Genomic DNA, 18,515 nt, shown 5'->3' with positions numbered 1-18,515 from the left:
TGTCTCCTGTGGCTTACATTTTTTTTTGGGGGGGGACGGAGTCTCACTCTGTCCCCCAGGCTGGAGTGCATTGGCGTGATTTCAGCTCACTGCAACCCCCACCTGCTGGGTTCAAGCGATTCTCGTGTCTCAGCCTCCCAAGTAGCTGGGACTACAGGCACAAGCCACCATGCCCAGCTAATTTTTTGCATTTTTAGTAGAGACGGGGTTTCGCCGTGTTGGCCAGGTTGATCTCAAACTCCTGACCTCAGGTGATCCGCCCTTCTGGGCCTCCCAAAATGCTGAGATTACAGGCGTGAGCCACCACGCCCAGCCTCCTGTGGCTTACATTCTAACACTTGTGTGTGAGCAGGCAAATGTAGCCTGGTGTGTATGTGAAACTGAGGGTTTTTTGAACTGTTTATTGAGTTCTAACATACATTGATTAAAGTGTATGAGGTGCATTAATCTTATGTGTACAGTTCACTGAACTTTTACAAATATATGTGTGTAGAAGGAGTGACAGATAACCTGTGGAACCACCACCCAGATAAAGATATAGAACTTTTCTAGTATCCCAGAGGATTTCCTCATGCTCGTTGCCAATTAATACCCCATCTCCCAGAAGTAACCATTGTTCCAGTATACCACTATTGATTATTCATTAGTTTAGTCTGTTCTTGATCAGACTTAAAAAAAAAAAAAAGCTTTTGCTTTTCCTAAAGTTTATTGCCTTATATTTTTGTTACTTCCTCTTTAAGTTGTAATAGAAATAAAAATATAGGTAAACTTCTGCAGTTTGGTATAGAAAAGCTGCTTTTTGGTATTTAGAATAATTCTCAATTGGATAATATTTGCAAAGCATGTAAGTTCTATTTTTTTTTTTTTTGAGAGACTGTCTCTCTCTGTCACCAGGCTGGAATGCAGTGGCATGATTACAGCTCACTGCACCCTTGACCTCTGGTGCTCAAGTGAACCTCTTGCCTCATCTGAGTAGCTGGGACTATAGGCGTGCACCACAATGCCTGGCTAATTTTTTTTTTTTTTATAGAGATGGGGTGTCTTGCAATGTTGTGCAGGCTGGTCTCGAACTCCTGGCCTCAAGCATTCCTCCTGCCTGAGCTCGACCTCCCAAAGTGCTAGGATTATAGGCACGAGCCACCATGCCCAGCCAAAGCATGTAATTTCTTTTTTTTTTTTGAGACAGAGTCTCGCTCTGTCACCCAGGCTGGGGAGGGCAGTGGCATGATCTCGGCTCACTGCAACCTCCGCCTCCCAGGTTCAAGTGATTCTCCTGTCTCAGCCTCCCGAGTAGCTGGGATTACAGGTGCCCGCCACCATGCCCAGATGATTTTTGTATTTTTAGTAGAGACGGGGTTTCACCAAGTTGGCCAGGCTCGTCTCGCTCTTTCACCCAGCCTGGAGTGAAGTGGTGCGATCTCGGCTCACTGCAACATTCACCCCCTGGGTTCAGGCGATTCTCCTGGCTCAGCCTCCTGAGTAGCTGGCATTACAGGCGCCTGCCATCACACCCGGCTAAATTTTTGTATTTTTAGTAGAGACAGGGTTTCACCATGTTGGCCAGGCTCGTCTCGAATGCCTGACCTCAGGTGATCCACCTGCCTTGGTCTCGCAAAGTGCTAGGATTACAGGCATGAGCCACCATACTGGGCTAAAAGATGTAATTTTTTTTTTTTTTTTTTTTTTGAGATGGAGTCTCGTTCTGTCACCCAGGCTGAAGTGCAGTGGCACGATCTTGGCTCACTGCAACCTCCGCCTCCCGGGTTCACGTGATTCTCCTGCCTCAGCTTCCTGAGTAGCTGGGATTACAGGTGCATACCACCATGCTTGGCTAATTTTTTGTGTATTTTTACTAGAGACAGGGTTTCACTGTGTTGGCCAGTCTGGTCTCGAACTCCTGACCTCATGATCCGCCCACCTTGGCCTCCCAAAGTGCTGGGATTACAGGCGTGAGCCACCGTGCCTGGCCAAAAGCATGTAATTTCTTAATTAAGATCTTAATCACTTGTGTATTAGAGCTGCCTGGGAACACAGGTAACAAGTCATAATTTAGGCCTATTGAATGGTGATAGTAAGTGCACTGTACACCAAAACCTTAAAACTTTCTTTTTTTTAGGAGGTCCCTACTTTTACGGAATTAAGCAGAGAAAATGATGAAGAGAAAGGTAGTTTTATTTTTCATTTTTTTAAACATAGTTGCTTTTATATTGGCTTTGTCAACATATCTGAGAGTAAGACATCTAATGTGTCTGAGTTACATTGTTCTTATTAATTTAATGAAAAGGTAATACTAATGAATTAATTGGATAGAATAGCTGAAGCTACAAGTAACAAAACTGACTACAGTTAACTTAAACAATAAGGAAATATCTTGCCATGATAAGAATCCCAGAGGTAAGGTGGTTCTGCATGCTGTATGGACACAGGGTAGCTGCCAACACTCCAGCCATCACATGCAGATTCAGCACTGTCGTGAGGATGGCAGAGAGCATCTCTGGATGCTCTTCTAGAACCTTGTTAGGAGCAAGGATACTTTTCCAAGAAGACACTCCTCCCTTCAATAGATTTCCTTTCAAATGTCATTGGCCAGAACTGTGTCACATGTCCATCCAAAAAGCAGTCACTGGGATTATGTTGATTGGATTAGACAATCAGAATTCACCCCAGAGATGAAAATGGTGTTATGTCCCCTGTGCCGCAGGCAAGAGGCACGGAGACCTAAACAGAATTGGAGTACTGTTCCCCAGGAGAAATGGGGATAGAGCGGGGAAGCACCCGTGTGGTCTGCCACGGTGACGTGGTGTACAAGTTCCTCCTGTTCTACGGCTTTCAGTCTGGGACGTTTTATAGGAATGTGTGGTCTCCGCATAGGAACATTTTAGCTCTCGTTTATTAAAATGTCCTGGATTTCCTCTGTGAACACTGTGTAGTATCTTATCTGAGAAGTTTTATTATGATTTTCCTGAAATGTACGTATGGAATAACATTTTTTTTCTTCTAGTCACGTTTAATTTGAGTAAAGGAGCATGTAGTTCATCCGGAGCAACATCTTCCAAGTCAAGGTGAGCTGCATCATTCATGGATATCTTAAAACTTTAGGATTTTTGTGAAATGTTGGTTACTGCATTTTAAAGTATTGTGAATCATTTTTTTCTAGTTGTAGTTTTCACCTGTTTTTGGTTTTTCTTGGTTGCGTTGTTTTTTTAGCAATTGTTCTTTTTTTTTTTTAAAGAGATGGGGTCTTGCTATGTAGCCCAGGCTGGCCTCGAACTCCTGGGCTCAAGGTGATCTTCCTGCCTCAGCCTCCCAGGTATCAATAGCTGGGATTACAGCCATGCCCTACTGTGCCCAGCTAGCAACTGTTCTTTTCCTATTTGCCTGTGATGAGATGATTCTGTTTTTTGAGGAAGCCTCATTTTGATTATATGTGTCACATGAATAAACTTTTGGTTCTCCATGATTCCTTCCCCATTTAACGGTTCCTTATTCGCTATATAAAACTGTTTCTTTTCCTGTCTTAGCCCACTTGTCACAGTTTAAATGTTAGCTGGGAATGCATCTTTCTTTTACTTGCTGCATTGTGAGTTTTCTGAGAATAAAGATTATCAACCTCTCTCTTTCGTCCCCAGTACAGTGTAAATACACCAGGAAACACTCAGTAATCATTGCCTGCCCTTCTAGATGGTCTAGCACAGGGCAGGGGTCGGCAAACTTTTTCTGTAAAGAGCCACATAGTAAATATTTTAGGCTTTTTGGCCAGATGTCTTTGTCACAATAACTGAACTCTGCTGTTGTAGTGAGAAGGCAGCCATGGACAGTGCATGAAGGAACTGAGCATGGCTGGGTTCCAGTAAATTTATTTACAAAAGCTGGTGGCAGGTGGCAGCTGGCATTTGGCCCTTAGGCTGTTGTTTGCCAAAACCTGGCATAGCATGTGGTCAGGTAGTTCTACCTACTTTCTACATTATCTTCTCTTGCAATTTTTATGTATTCTTTCACCAAATCTTTATTCACTATTTCTGACATGCAGTACATTCAGTTTTGTTATGGAGGTTAAAAAAGATGAGTAAGACAAGAGAGTCAAGTACCAGTATCTACTGGAATTTGCTTTTAAGCCGGGTGATATTTTCTATTTTACTTAGTACTTTACATGTTGTTTTTTTAAGATCTAAGTTTTTCGGGTTTGTTTATAGGTCATTGTTTATTTACACTATTGAATAAGTGGCTAGGAGTATGGAAGGAGATAGATAGGCTGAATCAGCAATACAGATCAGCTTTAAAATGATTTGCCAGATGTCTTAACTTTGATTAAAATAATATTTCAAAATTAACACCTATATTAGATATCATCATTAAGTTGATTATTTGGGTTCTACATTTGGGTACATTCCAGAAGAATTGTCTAACATTGGTATGATATGACCTGGAAGATCAGCTCAAATATAACACACATGCCTTATACTTTTAGAACTTTATGCATTTCTGTCTGTTCTTTTGAAGTATGTGTTATTCCTAGATATAGATGGATATTAAAATTGGTTCCAGTGTTCCCCAAATTGACCTCGCTTGTATTAGTTTTCTATGGTCACTGTAACAGATTACCACAAACTGGGTGGCTTAAAACAACAGAAATATGTTCTCTCTCTGGAGGTCAGATTCTGAATCAGTATCGCTGGATTGAAATCAAGGAGCCTGCTGGCTGTGCTCTGGGGAAGAATCTGAGCTCTGGGGAAGAATCTGTCCCTTGCCTTTTCCAGCTCTGTTGGCCACAGGCATTACTTGGCTTATGGTTGCATCTCTCCAGTATTTAAGACGAGCATCTTCAAATGTCTCTTTGCCCCATCCTCACATCACCTTTTCCTCCAGGTGTCAAATCTCCCTCCACCTTGCTCTTACAAGAAAAGGGATGATTGTAGTTAGGGTCCACCCTGATAATCCAGGCCAAGCTCCTCATCTCAAGATCTTTAACTTAATCTCATTTGCAAAGACTCTTTTCTTAGATAATGTAACATTGATAGGTTTCAGGGATAAGGACCTGATATTTTTGGGGGTCTGTTCAGCCTGCTGTACCCCTATGCCAAGCCTTGATATTAGTAAAAATATTAGTTTTATTTGACCAATTTTGATAATTTATTTGATAAGTTATCTATGTTAATATGTTGTGACTTGAGTCCATGAATAAGGAACAATATATGTATAAGTATGTAAATAGTGTCATAGGTAATACAATTGAAAGACATCTAAAACTTTTTTTCTCTGAGATTACAGTACATAATATAGTTTGGGATTCATTCTCCTGTGGATTTATATCTCTTATATATCTAAGACCTAGAATAAACTAAATGATGTAGATATCAAAGTGAACATTTTAGGCTATGTTGAGGCACGAAAATGAGCCCCCTTATTGCTTGAAACAGTTTACTTGATTTTCATTTCCGTTTCTCCTTTGGGCTTCTTTATCTCCTTTAAGAAGGGCTGGAATTCACTCTAGTTACTGAAAGCAAAAATGAGGGCTGTTCAAGGAGCCTTACTTTCCATTTTCATTCTGCTCATATTCATATCTTGCCTCAATTTTATTTTAACTCTGCCTTACCCCTGTCTCAGTCTCTCACCCTTCTAATGGAATCTTGATATTGCCAGCAAAAGGACCTTTCTAAACTTCAGCTCTTACTGTGTCACTCATTTATTAACGTCTCTTGGTTTCAGCATCTCTAGGATGACCTCAAATTTTTTTACATACTATTAAGTGACTTTTGTGATCCTGTGTGTCTCCTGCCATTTGCTCTCAGCTGTGCTCATTGATTTGTGCTTTCCTAAATGAGCCTGGGGTCTCGCCCTTTCTTGCCTTTACATCTGCTGTTCCTCTTCCTGGAACGTCCTTTTCATCTGTTTTCCCACTTCACCCTGAGATCTTGCTGGGCTCTTCTGGTCATCTTTTTTCCCCATTATTGTCACAATCTAAGCATTTAATAATGCTGAGTAAATTTTCTTTTCCTTTTTTTTTTTTTTTTTTTTTGAGACGGAGTTTTGCTCTTGTTGCCCAGGCTGGAGCGCAGTAGCATGATCTCAGCTCACCACAACCTCTGCCTTCCAAGTTCAAGCGATTCACCTGCCTCAGCCTCCCAAGTAGCTGGGAGTAAAGGCATGCACCACCATGCTCAGCTAATTTTTTTGTATTTTTAGTAGAAACTGGGTTTCACCGTGTTGGTCAGGCTGGTCTCAAACTCCTGACCTCAAATGATCCACCCGCCTCAGCCTCCCAAAGTGCTGGGATTACAGGCATGAGCCACCGTGCCCGGCCCAGTTGAGTTTTAAGAGGAGTAAATAACAGCCTTAAATAAACTCATATCTAAGCTGAAATTAATACCAAAATACTGAAATAATTTATAGATGTATTAATATTTGGGGACTCACTGTTGAGAACCTCTGAGGTATTATGGAGATTGGTAAAGGAGTCAGAAGGCAGAAAAATAAGCAAATAGATTTTTTAAAGTGGAGAAAAATCTTTAGAGAATAATAGATTAACAATCATTTCCAACAGATTACGATAGGAAATAGGTGGTTTGTGAACATGAGACGAGGAAGTGGTGATCACTCAAGCCAAAAATAACCGCTTAATCCTAATTCCTCTTTTGCTAGGGTTATTAGTGCCTATTTTGTAGACATATTGTGGTTGATTATGGTCTGAATTATCCCTGGTTCCCTAGTTCAAAGTACACTTAAATCTAAAGAACATTTAAGTAGCAAGTTGAGGAGCTTATCTTTACATGGACTTGGCCTGTTCAAAACCCATGTCCATTATTTATGGTTGTCACACCCTGGGAAACACATTCAGTAATAGAATCAGAGTTTAAATATATGTTCAGTGGGTTGAATTACAGGTCAAAACCCAGTGAGTAAAATTTTACAAAGCTAAATGGAAAGCCTGACAGTTAGGTAAAGAAAAACAACCCCCATAAAAACAGAGTGACAGAGTCCTTAGCTACAATTCTCCATAGAGAAAAGAAGCAGGGGTTTTAGTTGACTTCAAGCTTAAAGTAACCCAGCAGTTCATCAATCTAATGCTACCTTTAAATGCATTTTTTAAAGTCCAAATAAAGGTAAATAATAAATCTGTTGTATTCTCTGCTAATCATATATTTTTTTCTTGGTTAGCTCCATGGTAGCTTTGTGTCAATATTTATCCTTTGCTTCATCTTTTGTAAATATGACACATTAAATGATTAGATGGGTAAAAGTCATTTGATCAGCAAATATTAATGGAGCATCTATTTCATGTGAGTTACAAGATAGTTACTGCTACTTCGCGGAAAAAATAGATGGTTCCTCCCTATTACAAGAGAGGAGTGGTACATACAAATGATTATCATACAAGGTGCAGTGTGATGCATGCCACAAGGCGCTGTGGCAGTTCAAAACACTGCAAGATCTAAGAACCCTCATGAAGTATGGACCTTAAAGAATCTTAACAAACAGAGATAAAAGGAGAGATTATTTTAGGTATAAAACAAGGCATGTGCAAATTTTCAGAGGCTCAAAGCATAGGGCATGGCTCAGTCAATAGCAAATTGTTCTTAGTGGCTAGTGAACATAGTAAGTCAGGGATGGAGACTAGAATGGTATTCTGGGGCCAATGGTGACAATTGTATATTGGCAGTAAAGAATTTAGAATTTACACTGTCAGCTGGGTGCAGTGGCTCATGCCTGTAATCCCAGCACTTTGGGAGGCCAAGGCAGGTGGATCACCTGAGGTCAAGAATTCAAGACCAGCCTGGTCAACATTGCGAAACCCCACCTCTACTAAAAATACAAAAATTAGCCCAGCGTGGTGGCGGGTGCCTGTAATCCCAGCTACTTGGGAGGCTGAGGCATGAGAATCGCTTGAACTTGGGAGGCGGAGGTTGCAATGAGCCAAGATCGCGCCACTGCACTCCAGCCTGGGCGACAGAGTGAGACTCCATCTCAAAAAAAGATTTACACTGTTAACTCTGGGCAGTCGGGAGCAATTAGAAACTTTTAAGTAACACGTTGAGAATTTTGCTTTACAAAACTAGAACTGAGAGTAACATGCTAGACTTAAACCGGTCATTTGAAAACATGTCATTTAATTCATGCATTTGAGTTAGGAGTTGGGTCATGTTATTATCTTCATTTATAGATGAAGATTTGGGGCTTAGGAAAGTGAACTACTCCGGGTCCTAATAGAAGTAGCCTCAAACCCTGATCTGCTCAACACCAAAGCCTAAGCTGCCTACCATCATTCTACTATACAAAGTACAGTAGCACTGACCAAAGGAGGGAGGAGAAGGTACAGAGGGTTAAAGACAGCACGGGTTAAATGCTCACACAGTGCTGATAGGTACAGAGAGTTAAAGACAGCACGGGTTAAATGCTTACACAGTGCTGATAGTTCTGTAAGAGATGTGGACAGGTACTCCATGGTTTTCACTAATCTCCTGTAAATTAATATGTCACAGATTTATTCTATATTGTGAATTTTGCACATCGTAAAGCATTCGTCTGTGTATGGTTCTTGGTAACAAGCATGATTTTCCTGTTCATCAGTACTCTGGGACCGAGTGCACTGAAGACGATAGGAAGTTCAGCATCAGTGAAACGAAAAGAATCTTCCCAGAGCTCAGCTCAGTCTAAAGAAAAGAAGAAAAAGAAATCTGCACTGGATGAAATCATGGAGGTACAGTTTATGGACTGCATGTGGACACCTTAGAACCCAAGGAAAATTAAATCATTTCACCGTTTATTAGATAATAGAAAATTAGGAAAATTATCATATACGGACTAGGGAATAGTGACCTAGCTACATACAGTTCCCCGAACTGGAGTTGGAGCCCCTCTAAATAGGTTTATTTATTTATTTATTTATTTATTTATTTATTTTTTGAGATGGAGTCTCACTCTGTTGCCCAGGCTGGAGTGCAGCGGCACACTCTCGGCTCACTGCAACCTCCGCTTCCCAGGTTCAAATGATTCTTCTGGCTCAGCCTCCCAAGTAGCTGGGATTGCAGGCGCTTGCCACCATACCCGGCTAATTTTTGTATTTTTAGTAGAGATGGGGTTTCACCATGTTTGCCAGGCTGATCTCGAACTCCTGACCTCAAGTCACCCACCCACCGCAGACTCTCAAATGCTGGGATTACAGGCAGGAGCCACCATGCCCCACCTAAATAGGTTTCTTTTAGCAGCCTCAGGTGCTGTCTGTGAAACTCCCTGTGCTGTTACGGTCAGTAGAATTCAATTAGAAATTGGAGTCCTTCGTGGTTGGCCTCCCTCCTTCAACCACTACTCTCCTGTTGACTTTGACTTCCACTTAGCACCTCCTAGCTAGCAAGAGAAACCTGTGACATGGTTTTTTTTGGTTGTTGTTGTTGAGACAGTCTCTCTCTGTTGCCCAGGCCAGAGTGCAGTGGCACAATCTCGGCTCACTGTAGTCTCTGCCCCCCAGGTTCAAGAGATTCTCCTGCCTCAGCCTCCCCGAGTAGCTGGGATTGCAAATGTGTGCCATCACACCTGGCTAGTTTTTGTATTTTTAGTAGAGACAGGGTTTCACCATGTTGGCTAGGCTGGTCTCGAACTCCTGATCTCAAATGATCTGCCTACCTTGGCCTCCCAAATTGCTGGGATTACAGATGTGAGCCACTGCACCTGGCCCAGTGTGACATGGTTTTAATTTGATTTAGCCTGATGGCTAAGTCTGTGTGAGAAATCATTGGAAATACATGATTATCCACATTTAGGGCCATACTTGGGCTCTAAATCTACCCGAGACTCTAGAGTAATTCTGCAGGAGGTTCTTAATATACTCCTAAATATCCCCTTCTCCATTTTAACACATAGCCTACCTTATCAATGAATTAAGAAAATAAGTGGGAGAGGAAAAGAGGCAGGATAGAAGAGAAAGTAAATGGATAACTTTTTCCTTTAATATTATTTCCTCTGTCTCCTCATTTCTTTTCATCTTCATTGTGAAAGGATAGAAAATGCCGTTCAGTCTTTTGTTTTGTTTTGTTTTGAGACGGAGTCCTGCTCTGTGTTCTGTCGCTCAGGCTGGAGCGCAGTGGTACAATCCCAGCTCACTGCACCCTCCACCTCCCAGGTTCAAGTGATTCTCCTGCCTCAGCCTCTTGAGTAGCTGGGATTACGGGCACTCGCCACCATGCCTGGCTAATTTTTTATATTTTTAGTAGAGGCGGGATTTCACTATGCCGGCCAGGCTGATCTTGAACTCCTGGCCTCAGGTGATCCGCCTGCCTCAGCCTCCCAGAGTCCTCGGATCACAAGGTATGAGCCACCGCACCTGGCTGGCTGTTAGTCTTCTCTGTTCCTAGTCCTCACACCATGCAGGACGATCTAAAAAGCTTCAAGTATAATGTAAGATGAAACTTACTATGAAACTGAGTCACTGTTACATGCTGCACATTGTGCAAGGCCCCGGGTCTGTATAGTAGAAAGAAAAACAGTCCTTGTTAATCATGGAGCTTTCATTCTAACGACAGAGCTGTTCAGCAGTGAACCAGTGAATGATCACAAAATGCTGAGTGCCAAGGATGTGTGAGGGTAGGGCCTGGGGAGAGATCCTGTGAACGGTGCCTAGACAGGAACGATCAAGCATCTGAAGGAAAGGCCCACGGGACTGGAGTGCAGCAAGCACCTGGTGGCGTTTGAGGTCAGAGAGCCAGGAGGGCCAACACCACAGAGGTCTTACATGCTGTGACAGGGATTTTTTAAATTTAATTTTATTCAAAGAAAAATGGAAAGCCAAATCGACCTCTTTGAATATAATGCATAATGCATACTAATTTTAGAACATTGTTTGTTGAAAAGGTGAAGGATTTAAAATGAGGTGTTTTTTTTTTTTGAGGTGGAGTGTCACTCTGTGGCCCAGGCTGGAGTGCAGCGATGTGACCTCGGCTCACTGCAACCTCCACCTCACAGGGTTCAAGCAATTCTCACGTCTCAGCCTCCCGAGTAGCTGGGACTACAGGCATGTACCACCACGCCTGGCTAATTTTTGTACTTTTAGTAGAGACAGGGTTTCACTGTGTTGGCCAGGCTATTCTCAAACTCCTGACCTCATGATCCACCCACCTCAGCCTCCCAAAGTGCTGGGTTTACAGGCATGAGCCACCGCGCCCAGCCTAAAATTAGGTTTCGAATCAACCAAGGGATTATTACATTGTTCGATCCCATTGAAAATTGGTACTTAGGGTTAACTGTAACCAGTTGAGAAAGAAAAAGATTCGATATTTTCGCCAGACAGCCAGACAGCGCTCTTTTCTTTGGTCACTCTCATTTATTTATCTCTTGGTGGTATTTTTCTTCCCTTTCATTCACGAGGTTTACTGTCATTTTCAAACAGGGAACCCCCTGTTTGCTACCAGGCTGTGTATTTAACCACGCTGTGCTACATTGATCCATGTGTTACCATTTTACTGCATGAAAACCTGGCCTCTTTTCCAGCTCCTGACAGTCACATGGGAGAAAGTGGGTGAGGGCAGGCAGTGGCTGGTCTTGCAGCTGAGTAGGGGTTCTGTCTTTTTGCTTCCTAGGTCAGTTGACTTGCTTTATTATATACTTTTAAAAATGCAAGTTTTTTTTAAATCAAAAACTAATGACAAATAATGTTTATTTGTATTTATCAGAGCTTGCAAATTATGTCATTGGTCTTCTGTGAAGTAGAGGACTTCACAGTTTTATGGTGTTATTTTGCTAAATAGAATAGTATTTTGAAATCCAATGAGGATTTTAGGGAGATAATTTTAAGACATTATGTGTTCTACAGATTGAAGAGGAAAAGAAAAGAACTGCCCGAACAGACTACTGGCTACAGCCTGTAAGTATTCAGTTGGAGTTTCTTAAGTTCTAAACGTATGTTTAAGTGAATGATTTAACTAGCATTTGGTATAAGTAACTAAACTTTTCAAACACGTATAATCTATACAGATAGAGTTAGTTATAACTTATAATGACTTTTCTTCCTATTAGATCATTAATTATTGGTTGCACCTCTATTGGAGAGTTACTTCATGCTTGTAGACTAATAATGTTCTTTAAGTTTAGTGCTAAACTTGTTTATGGACATCTTGAATTTGAGCCAGGAATTTTCAATTTTTGCTATAAGACAAAAGGTTATGTTTTCAGAAATGAGTTCAAAAAGTAGAACTGTAAATGCCCAAGTGTTGGTTTTCAATTTACAACTTACTGAAACTAGAATGTCCATTTATTAATAGGTACATTGTGGAGAAAAGCAGGTTTTAATTTCACAAACTCAAGGGAGTTTTATATCTTATTGCTTATTTATTATTGCTTATTGGTTTAAAATAATTTAAAAATAGTTTTTAAACATTTAACAATATTTTAAAATGATTATTTATTGATGCTCTATTTTAGACTTACTGAGACGTGACATTTTCATAAAACTTTCAGAGTGTCTTATTCTTTTTTTTATTTTTAAATAGAGACAGGGTCTTGCTCTATTGACCAGGCTGGTCTGAAACTCCTGGCCTCAAGCGATCCTCCCACCTCAGCTTCCAGAGTAGCTAGGACTGCAAGCATGCACTGCTAATGCCCTGCCAATTTTTGTATTTTTTGTAGAGACAAGGTTTTACTCTTTTGCCCAGGCTGGTGAACATAGCAGCCTCAAGTGATCCTCCTGCCTCGACTTCCCAGGGTGTTAGGATTACTGGCCCGAGCCACTGTGCCAATTTTTTTTTTTTTTTTTTTTTTTGAGATGGAGTTTTGTTCTCGTTGCCCAGGCGGGAGTGCAATGGCGCGATCTCAGCTCACCGCAATCTCTGCCTCCTGAGTTCAAGCGATTCTCCTGCCTCAGCCTCCCTAGTAACTGAGATTACAGGCATGGGCTACCACATCCGGCTAATTTTGTATTTTTAGTAGAGACGGGGTTTCTCCATGTTGGTCAGGCTGGTCTCAAACTCCAGACCTCAGGTGATCCACCTGCCTCAGCCTCCCAAAGTGCTGGAATTACAGGTGTGAGCCACCGCGTCCGGCCCACTATGCCTAGTTTTTAAACTCAGAAAGGAAATATTTTTAACAGATCTACTGTGGACGAGGGCCAATAAGTACAGTGATGTAATGAATTATCTTCCAATTACTAGAGTGTGAACCCATGAGAGCGTTTGAGAAATTAGCCCAGAAAATAGTATGACTAAATTGGAGAAGTTGTTTTGGCATTAATTGGCTTCATTTAGAAAGTCTTAAAAGAGAGACTTCAGAATAAGACCATTCACATTTTTCCGTAAACATATCTTTCTACTATTAAATACCCTCTCCCCAAAGTCCTTCCTAAAGTTTTGTTAGTATGATTTTAAGCATGGCTTTATGAAATACTTGACCATCTCTTTGATATATTCACTTGAAGTAGCAAATATAGAATCACTGCAGTGAATATTGCATTGTTAGGCAATTTAATTTTCATTATTAGCTTTTAGACAACTAATCCAAATCAGGAAAAAATGGTATAGAAGCAAACTCTGAATTCATTCACAAGAAGTAAGCCCAGATTTCCCTCCCATTTGAGAATTAGAGGGTCAGAAGAACAATACCTTTAGCTATAACTAATCTGGAGGAATCCCATTTGTATGAAAATTCAAAGCAACTGAATGACAAAGAGGCATAGTGAGAACTGTCATGCATAAGCTTGAAGGCTCAGTGCCTTGCAATTTCCAGTGAGTCTCTTGCAATCTGAGTTTTTATCAGCAGTGAACTACTCAGTGCTTTTCACTTCCTGCAATGGAAAGAAACTGTCTACGAAAGACATGAAGTACTAGAGTTCAGATTTACCGGTAACAGTCCTAGATTTCCAGAAATCTGCAATGTAGAAATCAGACATTTTTTATATATATGTATATATTTTTTCCTCTTGCTAACCACGTTGAACAGAAAGGGGAAGAAGGAATAAAAGATTGCTAAGGAAATGTTTGTCCTTGTTGGGAAGGCAGAGGACTCCAGCATTTCTTATTTGTCAGGGCAGTTACCTTTTCCTGTGGTTTTGGGTGAACATAGTTTAAAAGGAAGAAGTAAATTACAAACGATAACTTCTGTCTTTCCTTTCATTTTTTTTGTTATTATTTTCTAGGAAATTATTGTGAAAATTATAACCAAGAAACTGGGAGAGAAATATCATAAGAAAAAGGCTATTGTTAAGGTAAGGGCATGCAATTATGAATGGAATTTGTGAAAAAAGCTTGGGTCACTGAGTGAAGCTATTTTGGTATTTCTTGAAAATCAAGTCCTAGTAGCAGAAGTACTACGACTAAAATTCTTGATTATTCCATGAAATGGAAGCTGAATTCATGATTGTTGGAGAAACATTTCTTTTTCATCCATAGTTTATACTCAACGTTGATCTGTTTTCTTACTAGGACAGATAGTATGTATGAAGGCCCATCAGCACCTCTTCAAAACCTCAGCATGCATGCCTTGCTTGTCAGTAAAATGTACTTTATTTTTTCACGATAGGCCATATATTAAAAGTAATGGCAAAAACTGCAATTACTTTTATGCCAGCCTAACAATTATACTGTCAGAGGTCTCACGAGGACTTCTTGTGATTTGCTTGAGAGACTGTCTTTTGGCTACTCTGGGATTTTATTTATTTTTATTTTTATTTCTGAGACAGAGTCTGACTCTGTTGCCCAGGCTGGAGTGCAGTGGTGTGATCTCAGCTCATCGCAACCATCGCCTCCCAGGTTCAAGTGATTCTCCTGCCTCAGCCTCCCAAGTAGCTGGGATTACAGGCGCCCGCCACCGCACCTGGCTAACTCTTATATTTTTAGTAGAGATGGGGTTTCACCAAATTGGCCAGGCTGGTCTCAAACTCCTGACCTCCGGTGATCTACCTGCCTCAGCCTCCCAAAGTACTGGTATTATAGGAGTGAGCCACCGCACCCGGCCTGCTCTGAGATTTTAAAGTTTGTATCAATATTCTAGGCCTTTTCTCCCTATTTGCCTTTCCTAAATTTAGTTTTATTCCAGCACCCAGCCTTGTGCATGCCTATTGCCCTTCTTCCACTGTAGATTAAGCTAGGCAAAACTACCCCTCTTGTTAGATTTCTTAAAGTCTTATTCCAGGACCACCAATCTGTTATTCTTTCCAGATGAAAACCTTTACTAAGCTTTGAATTGAGTTCTTTATTGAGAACCATAGACTGGGAAATCATGTATGGAATCTAGAAAATAGTGTCATTTATAGAAGGAGTTACTCTTTCTTTTGATTGATATTTTATTTGTCTTCATTTCACTTGCTTTTGACCTTTTAAATGAGTGTGCACATATTTCTTCTATTATAAAAGTGTTCATTTTACATAACAGGAAGTAATCGACAAATATACAGCTGTTGTGAAGATGATTGATTCTGGAGACAAGCTGAAACTTGACCAGACTCATTTAGAGACAGTAATTCCAGCACCAGGTAAATCTGTTTGCAGACCATTTAATACATATGCCATCAAAATGAGCGGTTCCATTTTTAAACCACTGTATTTTGACAGTACTTGATGGTTGTTATTTTTCTGTCTTGGCGACATTAACTGCCAGCGTAACTCATCTCTGTTTGGATTGAAGGGCATCGTAGTTTACTGGCTCTCTGCTGAAGCTGTTTTGTGGCGTCAATGGATTTTCCTTTCCTGGAATCTTTTTTTTTTTTCCTGAAGCAAAACGTAGACGTATATGGATAGCATTTGTTATATTAGGCTTATGGTTATAGGTTGAGAATCTCTCATCTGAAATGCCTGGACCAGAAGAGTTTCCAATTTTGGATTTTGGAATTTGCATATACGTAATTGGATATCTTAGGGTTGGAACCCATGTCTTAACACAAAATTGATTATGTTTTATTTTATTTTTATTTATTTATTTATTTTTGAGACACAGTTTCACTCTGTCACCCATTGACTTACTGCAACCTCTACCTCCCAGGTCAAGCAATTTTCCTGCCTTAGCCTCCCAAGTAGCTGGGATTACAGGCATGCATCACCACATCTGGCTAATTTTTGTATTTTTAGTAAAGACGGGGCTTCACCATGTTGGCCAGGCTGGTCTCAGGCTCTTGACCTCAAGTGATCCACCCACCTCAGCCTCCCAAAGGGCTGGAATTACAGGCGTGAGCCACCGTACTCATCCTCATTTATGTTTTATATATACCTTACACACATAGCCTGAAGGTAATTTTATACAATATTTTAAATAATTTTGATTGCATCTTGACAGTGACCTGTCACAGGAGGTCAGTTGTGGAATTTTCCACTTGTGGCATGATGTCAGCACTCAAAAGATTTTAGATTTTGGAGCTTTTCAAATTTTCAGATTAGGAATGTTCAATCTGTAATGTATTTGTTTAGCTCTCTGCGATAGTCAAGTGAAAGTCTGTGTTATTTTGCTTTTTTTCCCCTTAGGTGTCTTTGCCTTTTGGAAACTTATCTGTATCTGAGTACAAGCACTACTTTGACCAAGTTGTTTACCTCTGACTCAAAATCTTCCTGGGGGTGTCATTGCCAACGTAGTGATAACATCAGTCTCTGGAACTTCCAATTATCATATTCTTTATTCTTTTTCCCCCTAAAGTAAAAATTCTTTTTACAGATTAGAAAAATTTGTGTTAGCTTTATTGTGGTAAAATTGATGTACAATGAATCACACATATGTAAAGTATACAATTTGGTAAGTTTGAACATGTGCCTACTTCCATAAAACCATCACTACAATCAGGATGATGAATAGATCCTCTCATTTCCCTCTCTGATCCCTCCCTCCTACCTTCTGCTTCTGCGTCCTCTGTCTTCCTCGGCATCTGCTGACATGCTTTCTGTCATTATAGTTCAGTTCATATTTTTCCAGAATTTTATATAAATTAAGTTTCTATAAATATAAATGTGTCCTGTTTTCTGTTCTGGCTACTTTCACTCAGCATAATTATTTTGGATTCACCTATGTGGTGGAATGTATCTGTAGTTCATTCTTTTTTCTTGCTGTATGTCATTGTGTGGATATGCAGTATTTCCCCCTTATACTATACCTTCCAAGACCACCAGTGAATGCCTGAAACCATGGATAGTACCAAACACTATATATACTATGTTTTTTTCCTACATACATACCTATAATAAAGTTTAACTTATGAATTAGACACAGTAAAAGATTGAGAATAATAACTAATAATAAAATAGAGCAATTATAATAATATATTGTAGTAAAAGTTATGTGAATGTGGTCTCTTTCTCTCAAAATATTTTATTGTACTGTACACACCTATTTTTGGACCACGCTGACTGAGATTAACCAAAACCTGGGATAAGGGGGGACTACTGGACCAGTTTGTTTATCCAGTTATCTGTTGATAGACATTTGGCTTATTTACAGCTTTTGGCTGTTAAAAATAAAACTACTGTGAACATATATGTACAAAGCTTTGTGTGGATATCTGGTTTCTTTTTTCTTGGGTAAATACATAGAATGGTTCAGTCACATGTTAGGTATAAGTTTAAATTTTTGTAAAACTGCCAAACCATCTTATGAATTTTGCAAAGAGACAAAGTAAGCTAAATTTTCTCTGATTACTTCTGGACTCTGAACATTTTCTCTAAGTACCTTATATTCTTTGCAGTCTAAAAGTAAAGCATATATATTCCTTTAACAAATAATTGGGGGAAAAATGAGAAGTCTTAGAATGTTCGAGTAGTGAAAGTATCCATACACTGCACTAAAATACTACACACTTCTTAAATGATTGCGAACTTCTAAGAAAAAGGGTTTTGTTTTTTATTATGTTTATTCGGTGTAGTACATTTTGCTGTAACAAGTTAGAAGAAAAGTGGAGATATTTTTTCGCATTAATTTTTATATTCTTTTCCATCATAGGAAAAAGAATTCTAGTTTTAAATGGAGGTTACAGAGGAAATGAAGGTACCCTAGAATCCATCAATGAGAAGACTTTTTCAGCTACTATCATCATTGAAACTGTAAGTTTGTTTACACAAAGACAGAAATTTCAAAATGCTTTACAAATGTGCCATAGTTCTTTTTAATTGGATTGTTCTTTATTTTAGAATTTGAGTTTTTTGTTAGCCTTCTATCCTATTTGGAAAACTGTAAGCTTATTTTCTCCAGTGACTCTGCCATTGCTAAAGTATTTTATTTTCTGATTACAAAAGAAATGTGTACTCATGCATAAAACCCCAAAAAACATAATTTAATATAAATAATTATAAAATTTAATCATAATCCCCCAGCCCAACAATAAACCCCATTAATATTTTGGTCTGTTCCTTTCCAGTCTTGGTGTTTTATGAAAGTGTGTATAATAGGTACAGTTCTATATCCTTTTTTCCCCTCATATCGAATATAAAACTCAATTTGGCATAGTAAAGTTAGTGGGGAAAGTAGAGTCATTGTCAAGACGGAGGGAACCACAGAGGTCAACCACTTTTTAAAATGTCTTCCCTTTTTTCATAAAGGATTTAAGGTAGCAGAGATCAATACAG

General features: G+C 39.8%; 1 protein-coding gene across 5 annotated transcripts in view; it reads left to right on the top strand.

Moving 5' to 3' along the window:
- The window catches only part of KIN (Kin17 DNA and RNA binding protein), a 35,964-nt gene that overhangs the window by 10,094 nt on the left and 7,355 nt on the right, over positions 1–18,515 (top strand). For all 5 annotated transcript variants that reach the window (XR_655831.4, XR_002916551.3, XM_002820510.5 and 2 more), the window contains exons 6-12: positions 2,117–2,165; positions 3,002–3,062; positions 8,566–8,695; positions 11,801–11,851; positions 14,114–14,182; positions 15,349–15,448; positions 17,893–17,993. Coding sequence is in view for 3 of the 5 variants with exons in the window: in XM_002820510.5 (XP_002820556.1) it covers positions 2,117–2,165; positions 3,002–3,062; positions 8,566–8,695; positions 11,801–11,851; positions 14,114–14,182; positions 15,349–15,448; positions 17,893–17,993 (561 nt within the window). In the remaining 2 variants the exon portion in view is untranslated. The remainder of the gene's footprint in view (positions 1–2,116; positions 2,166–3,001; positions 3,063–8,565; positions 8,696–11,800; positions 11,852–14,113; positions 14,183–15,348; positions 15,449–17,892; positions 17,994–18,515) is intronic.

The sequence above is a fragment of the Pongo abelii genome, chromosome 8 (genome assembly GCF_028885655.2).
Source record: "Pongo abelii isolate AG06213 chromosome 8, NHGRI_mPonAbe1-v2.0_pri, whole genome shotgun sequence".
NCBI lineage: Eukaryota > Metazoa > Chordata > Mammalia > Primates > Hominidae > Pongo > Pongo abelii.
The sequence above is the reverse complement of the archived record's forward strand: the minus strand, read 5'-3'. Positions and strand labels throughout refer to the sequence as shown.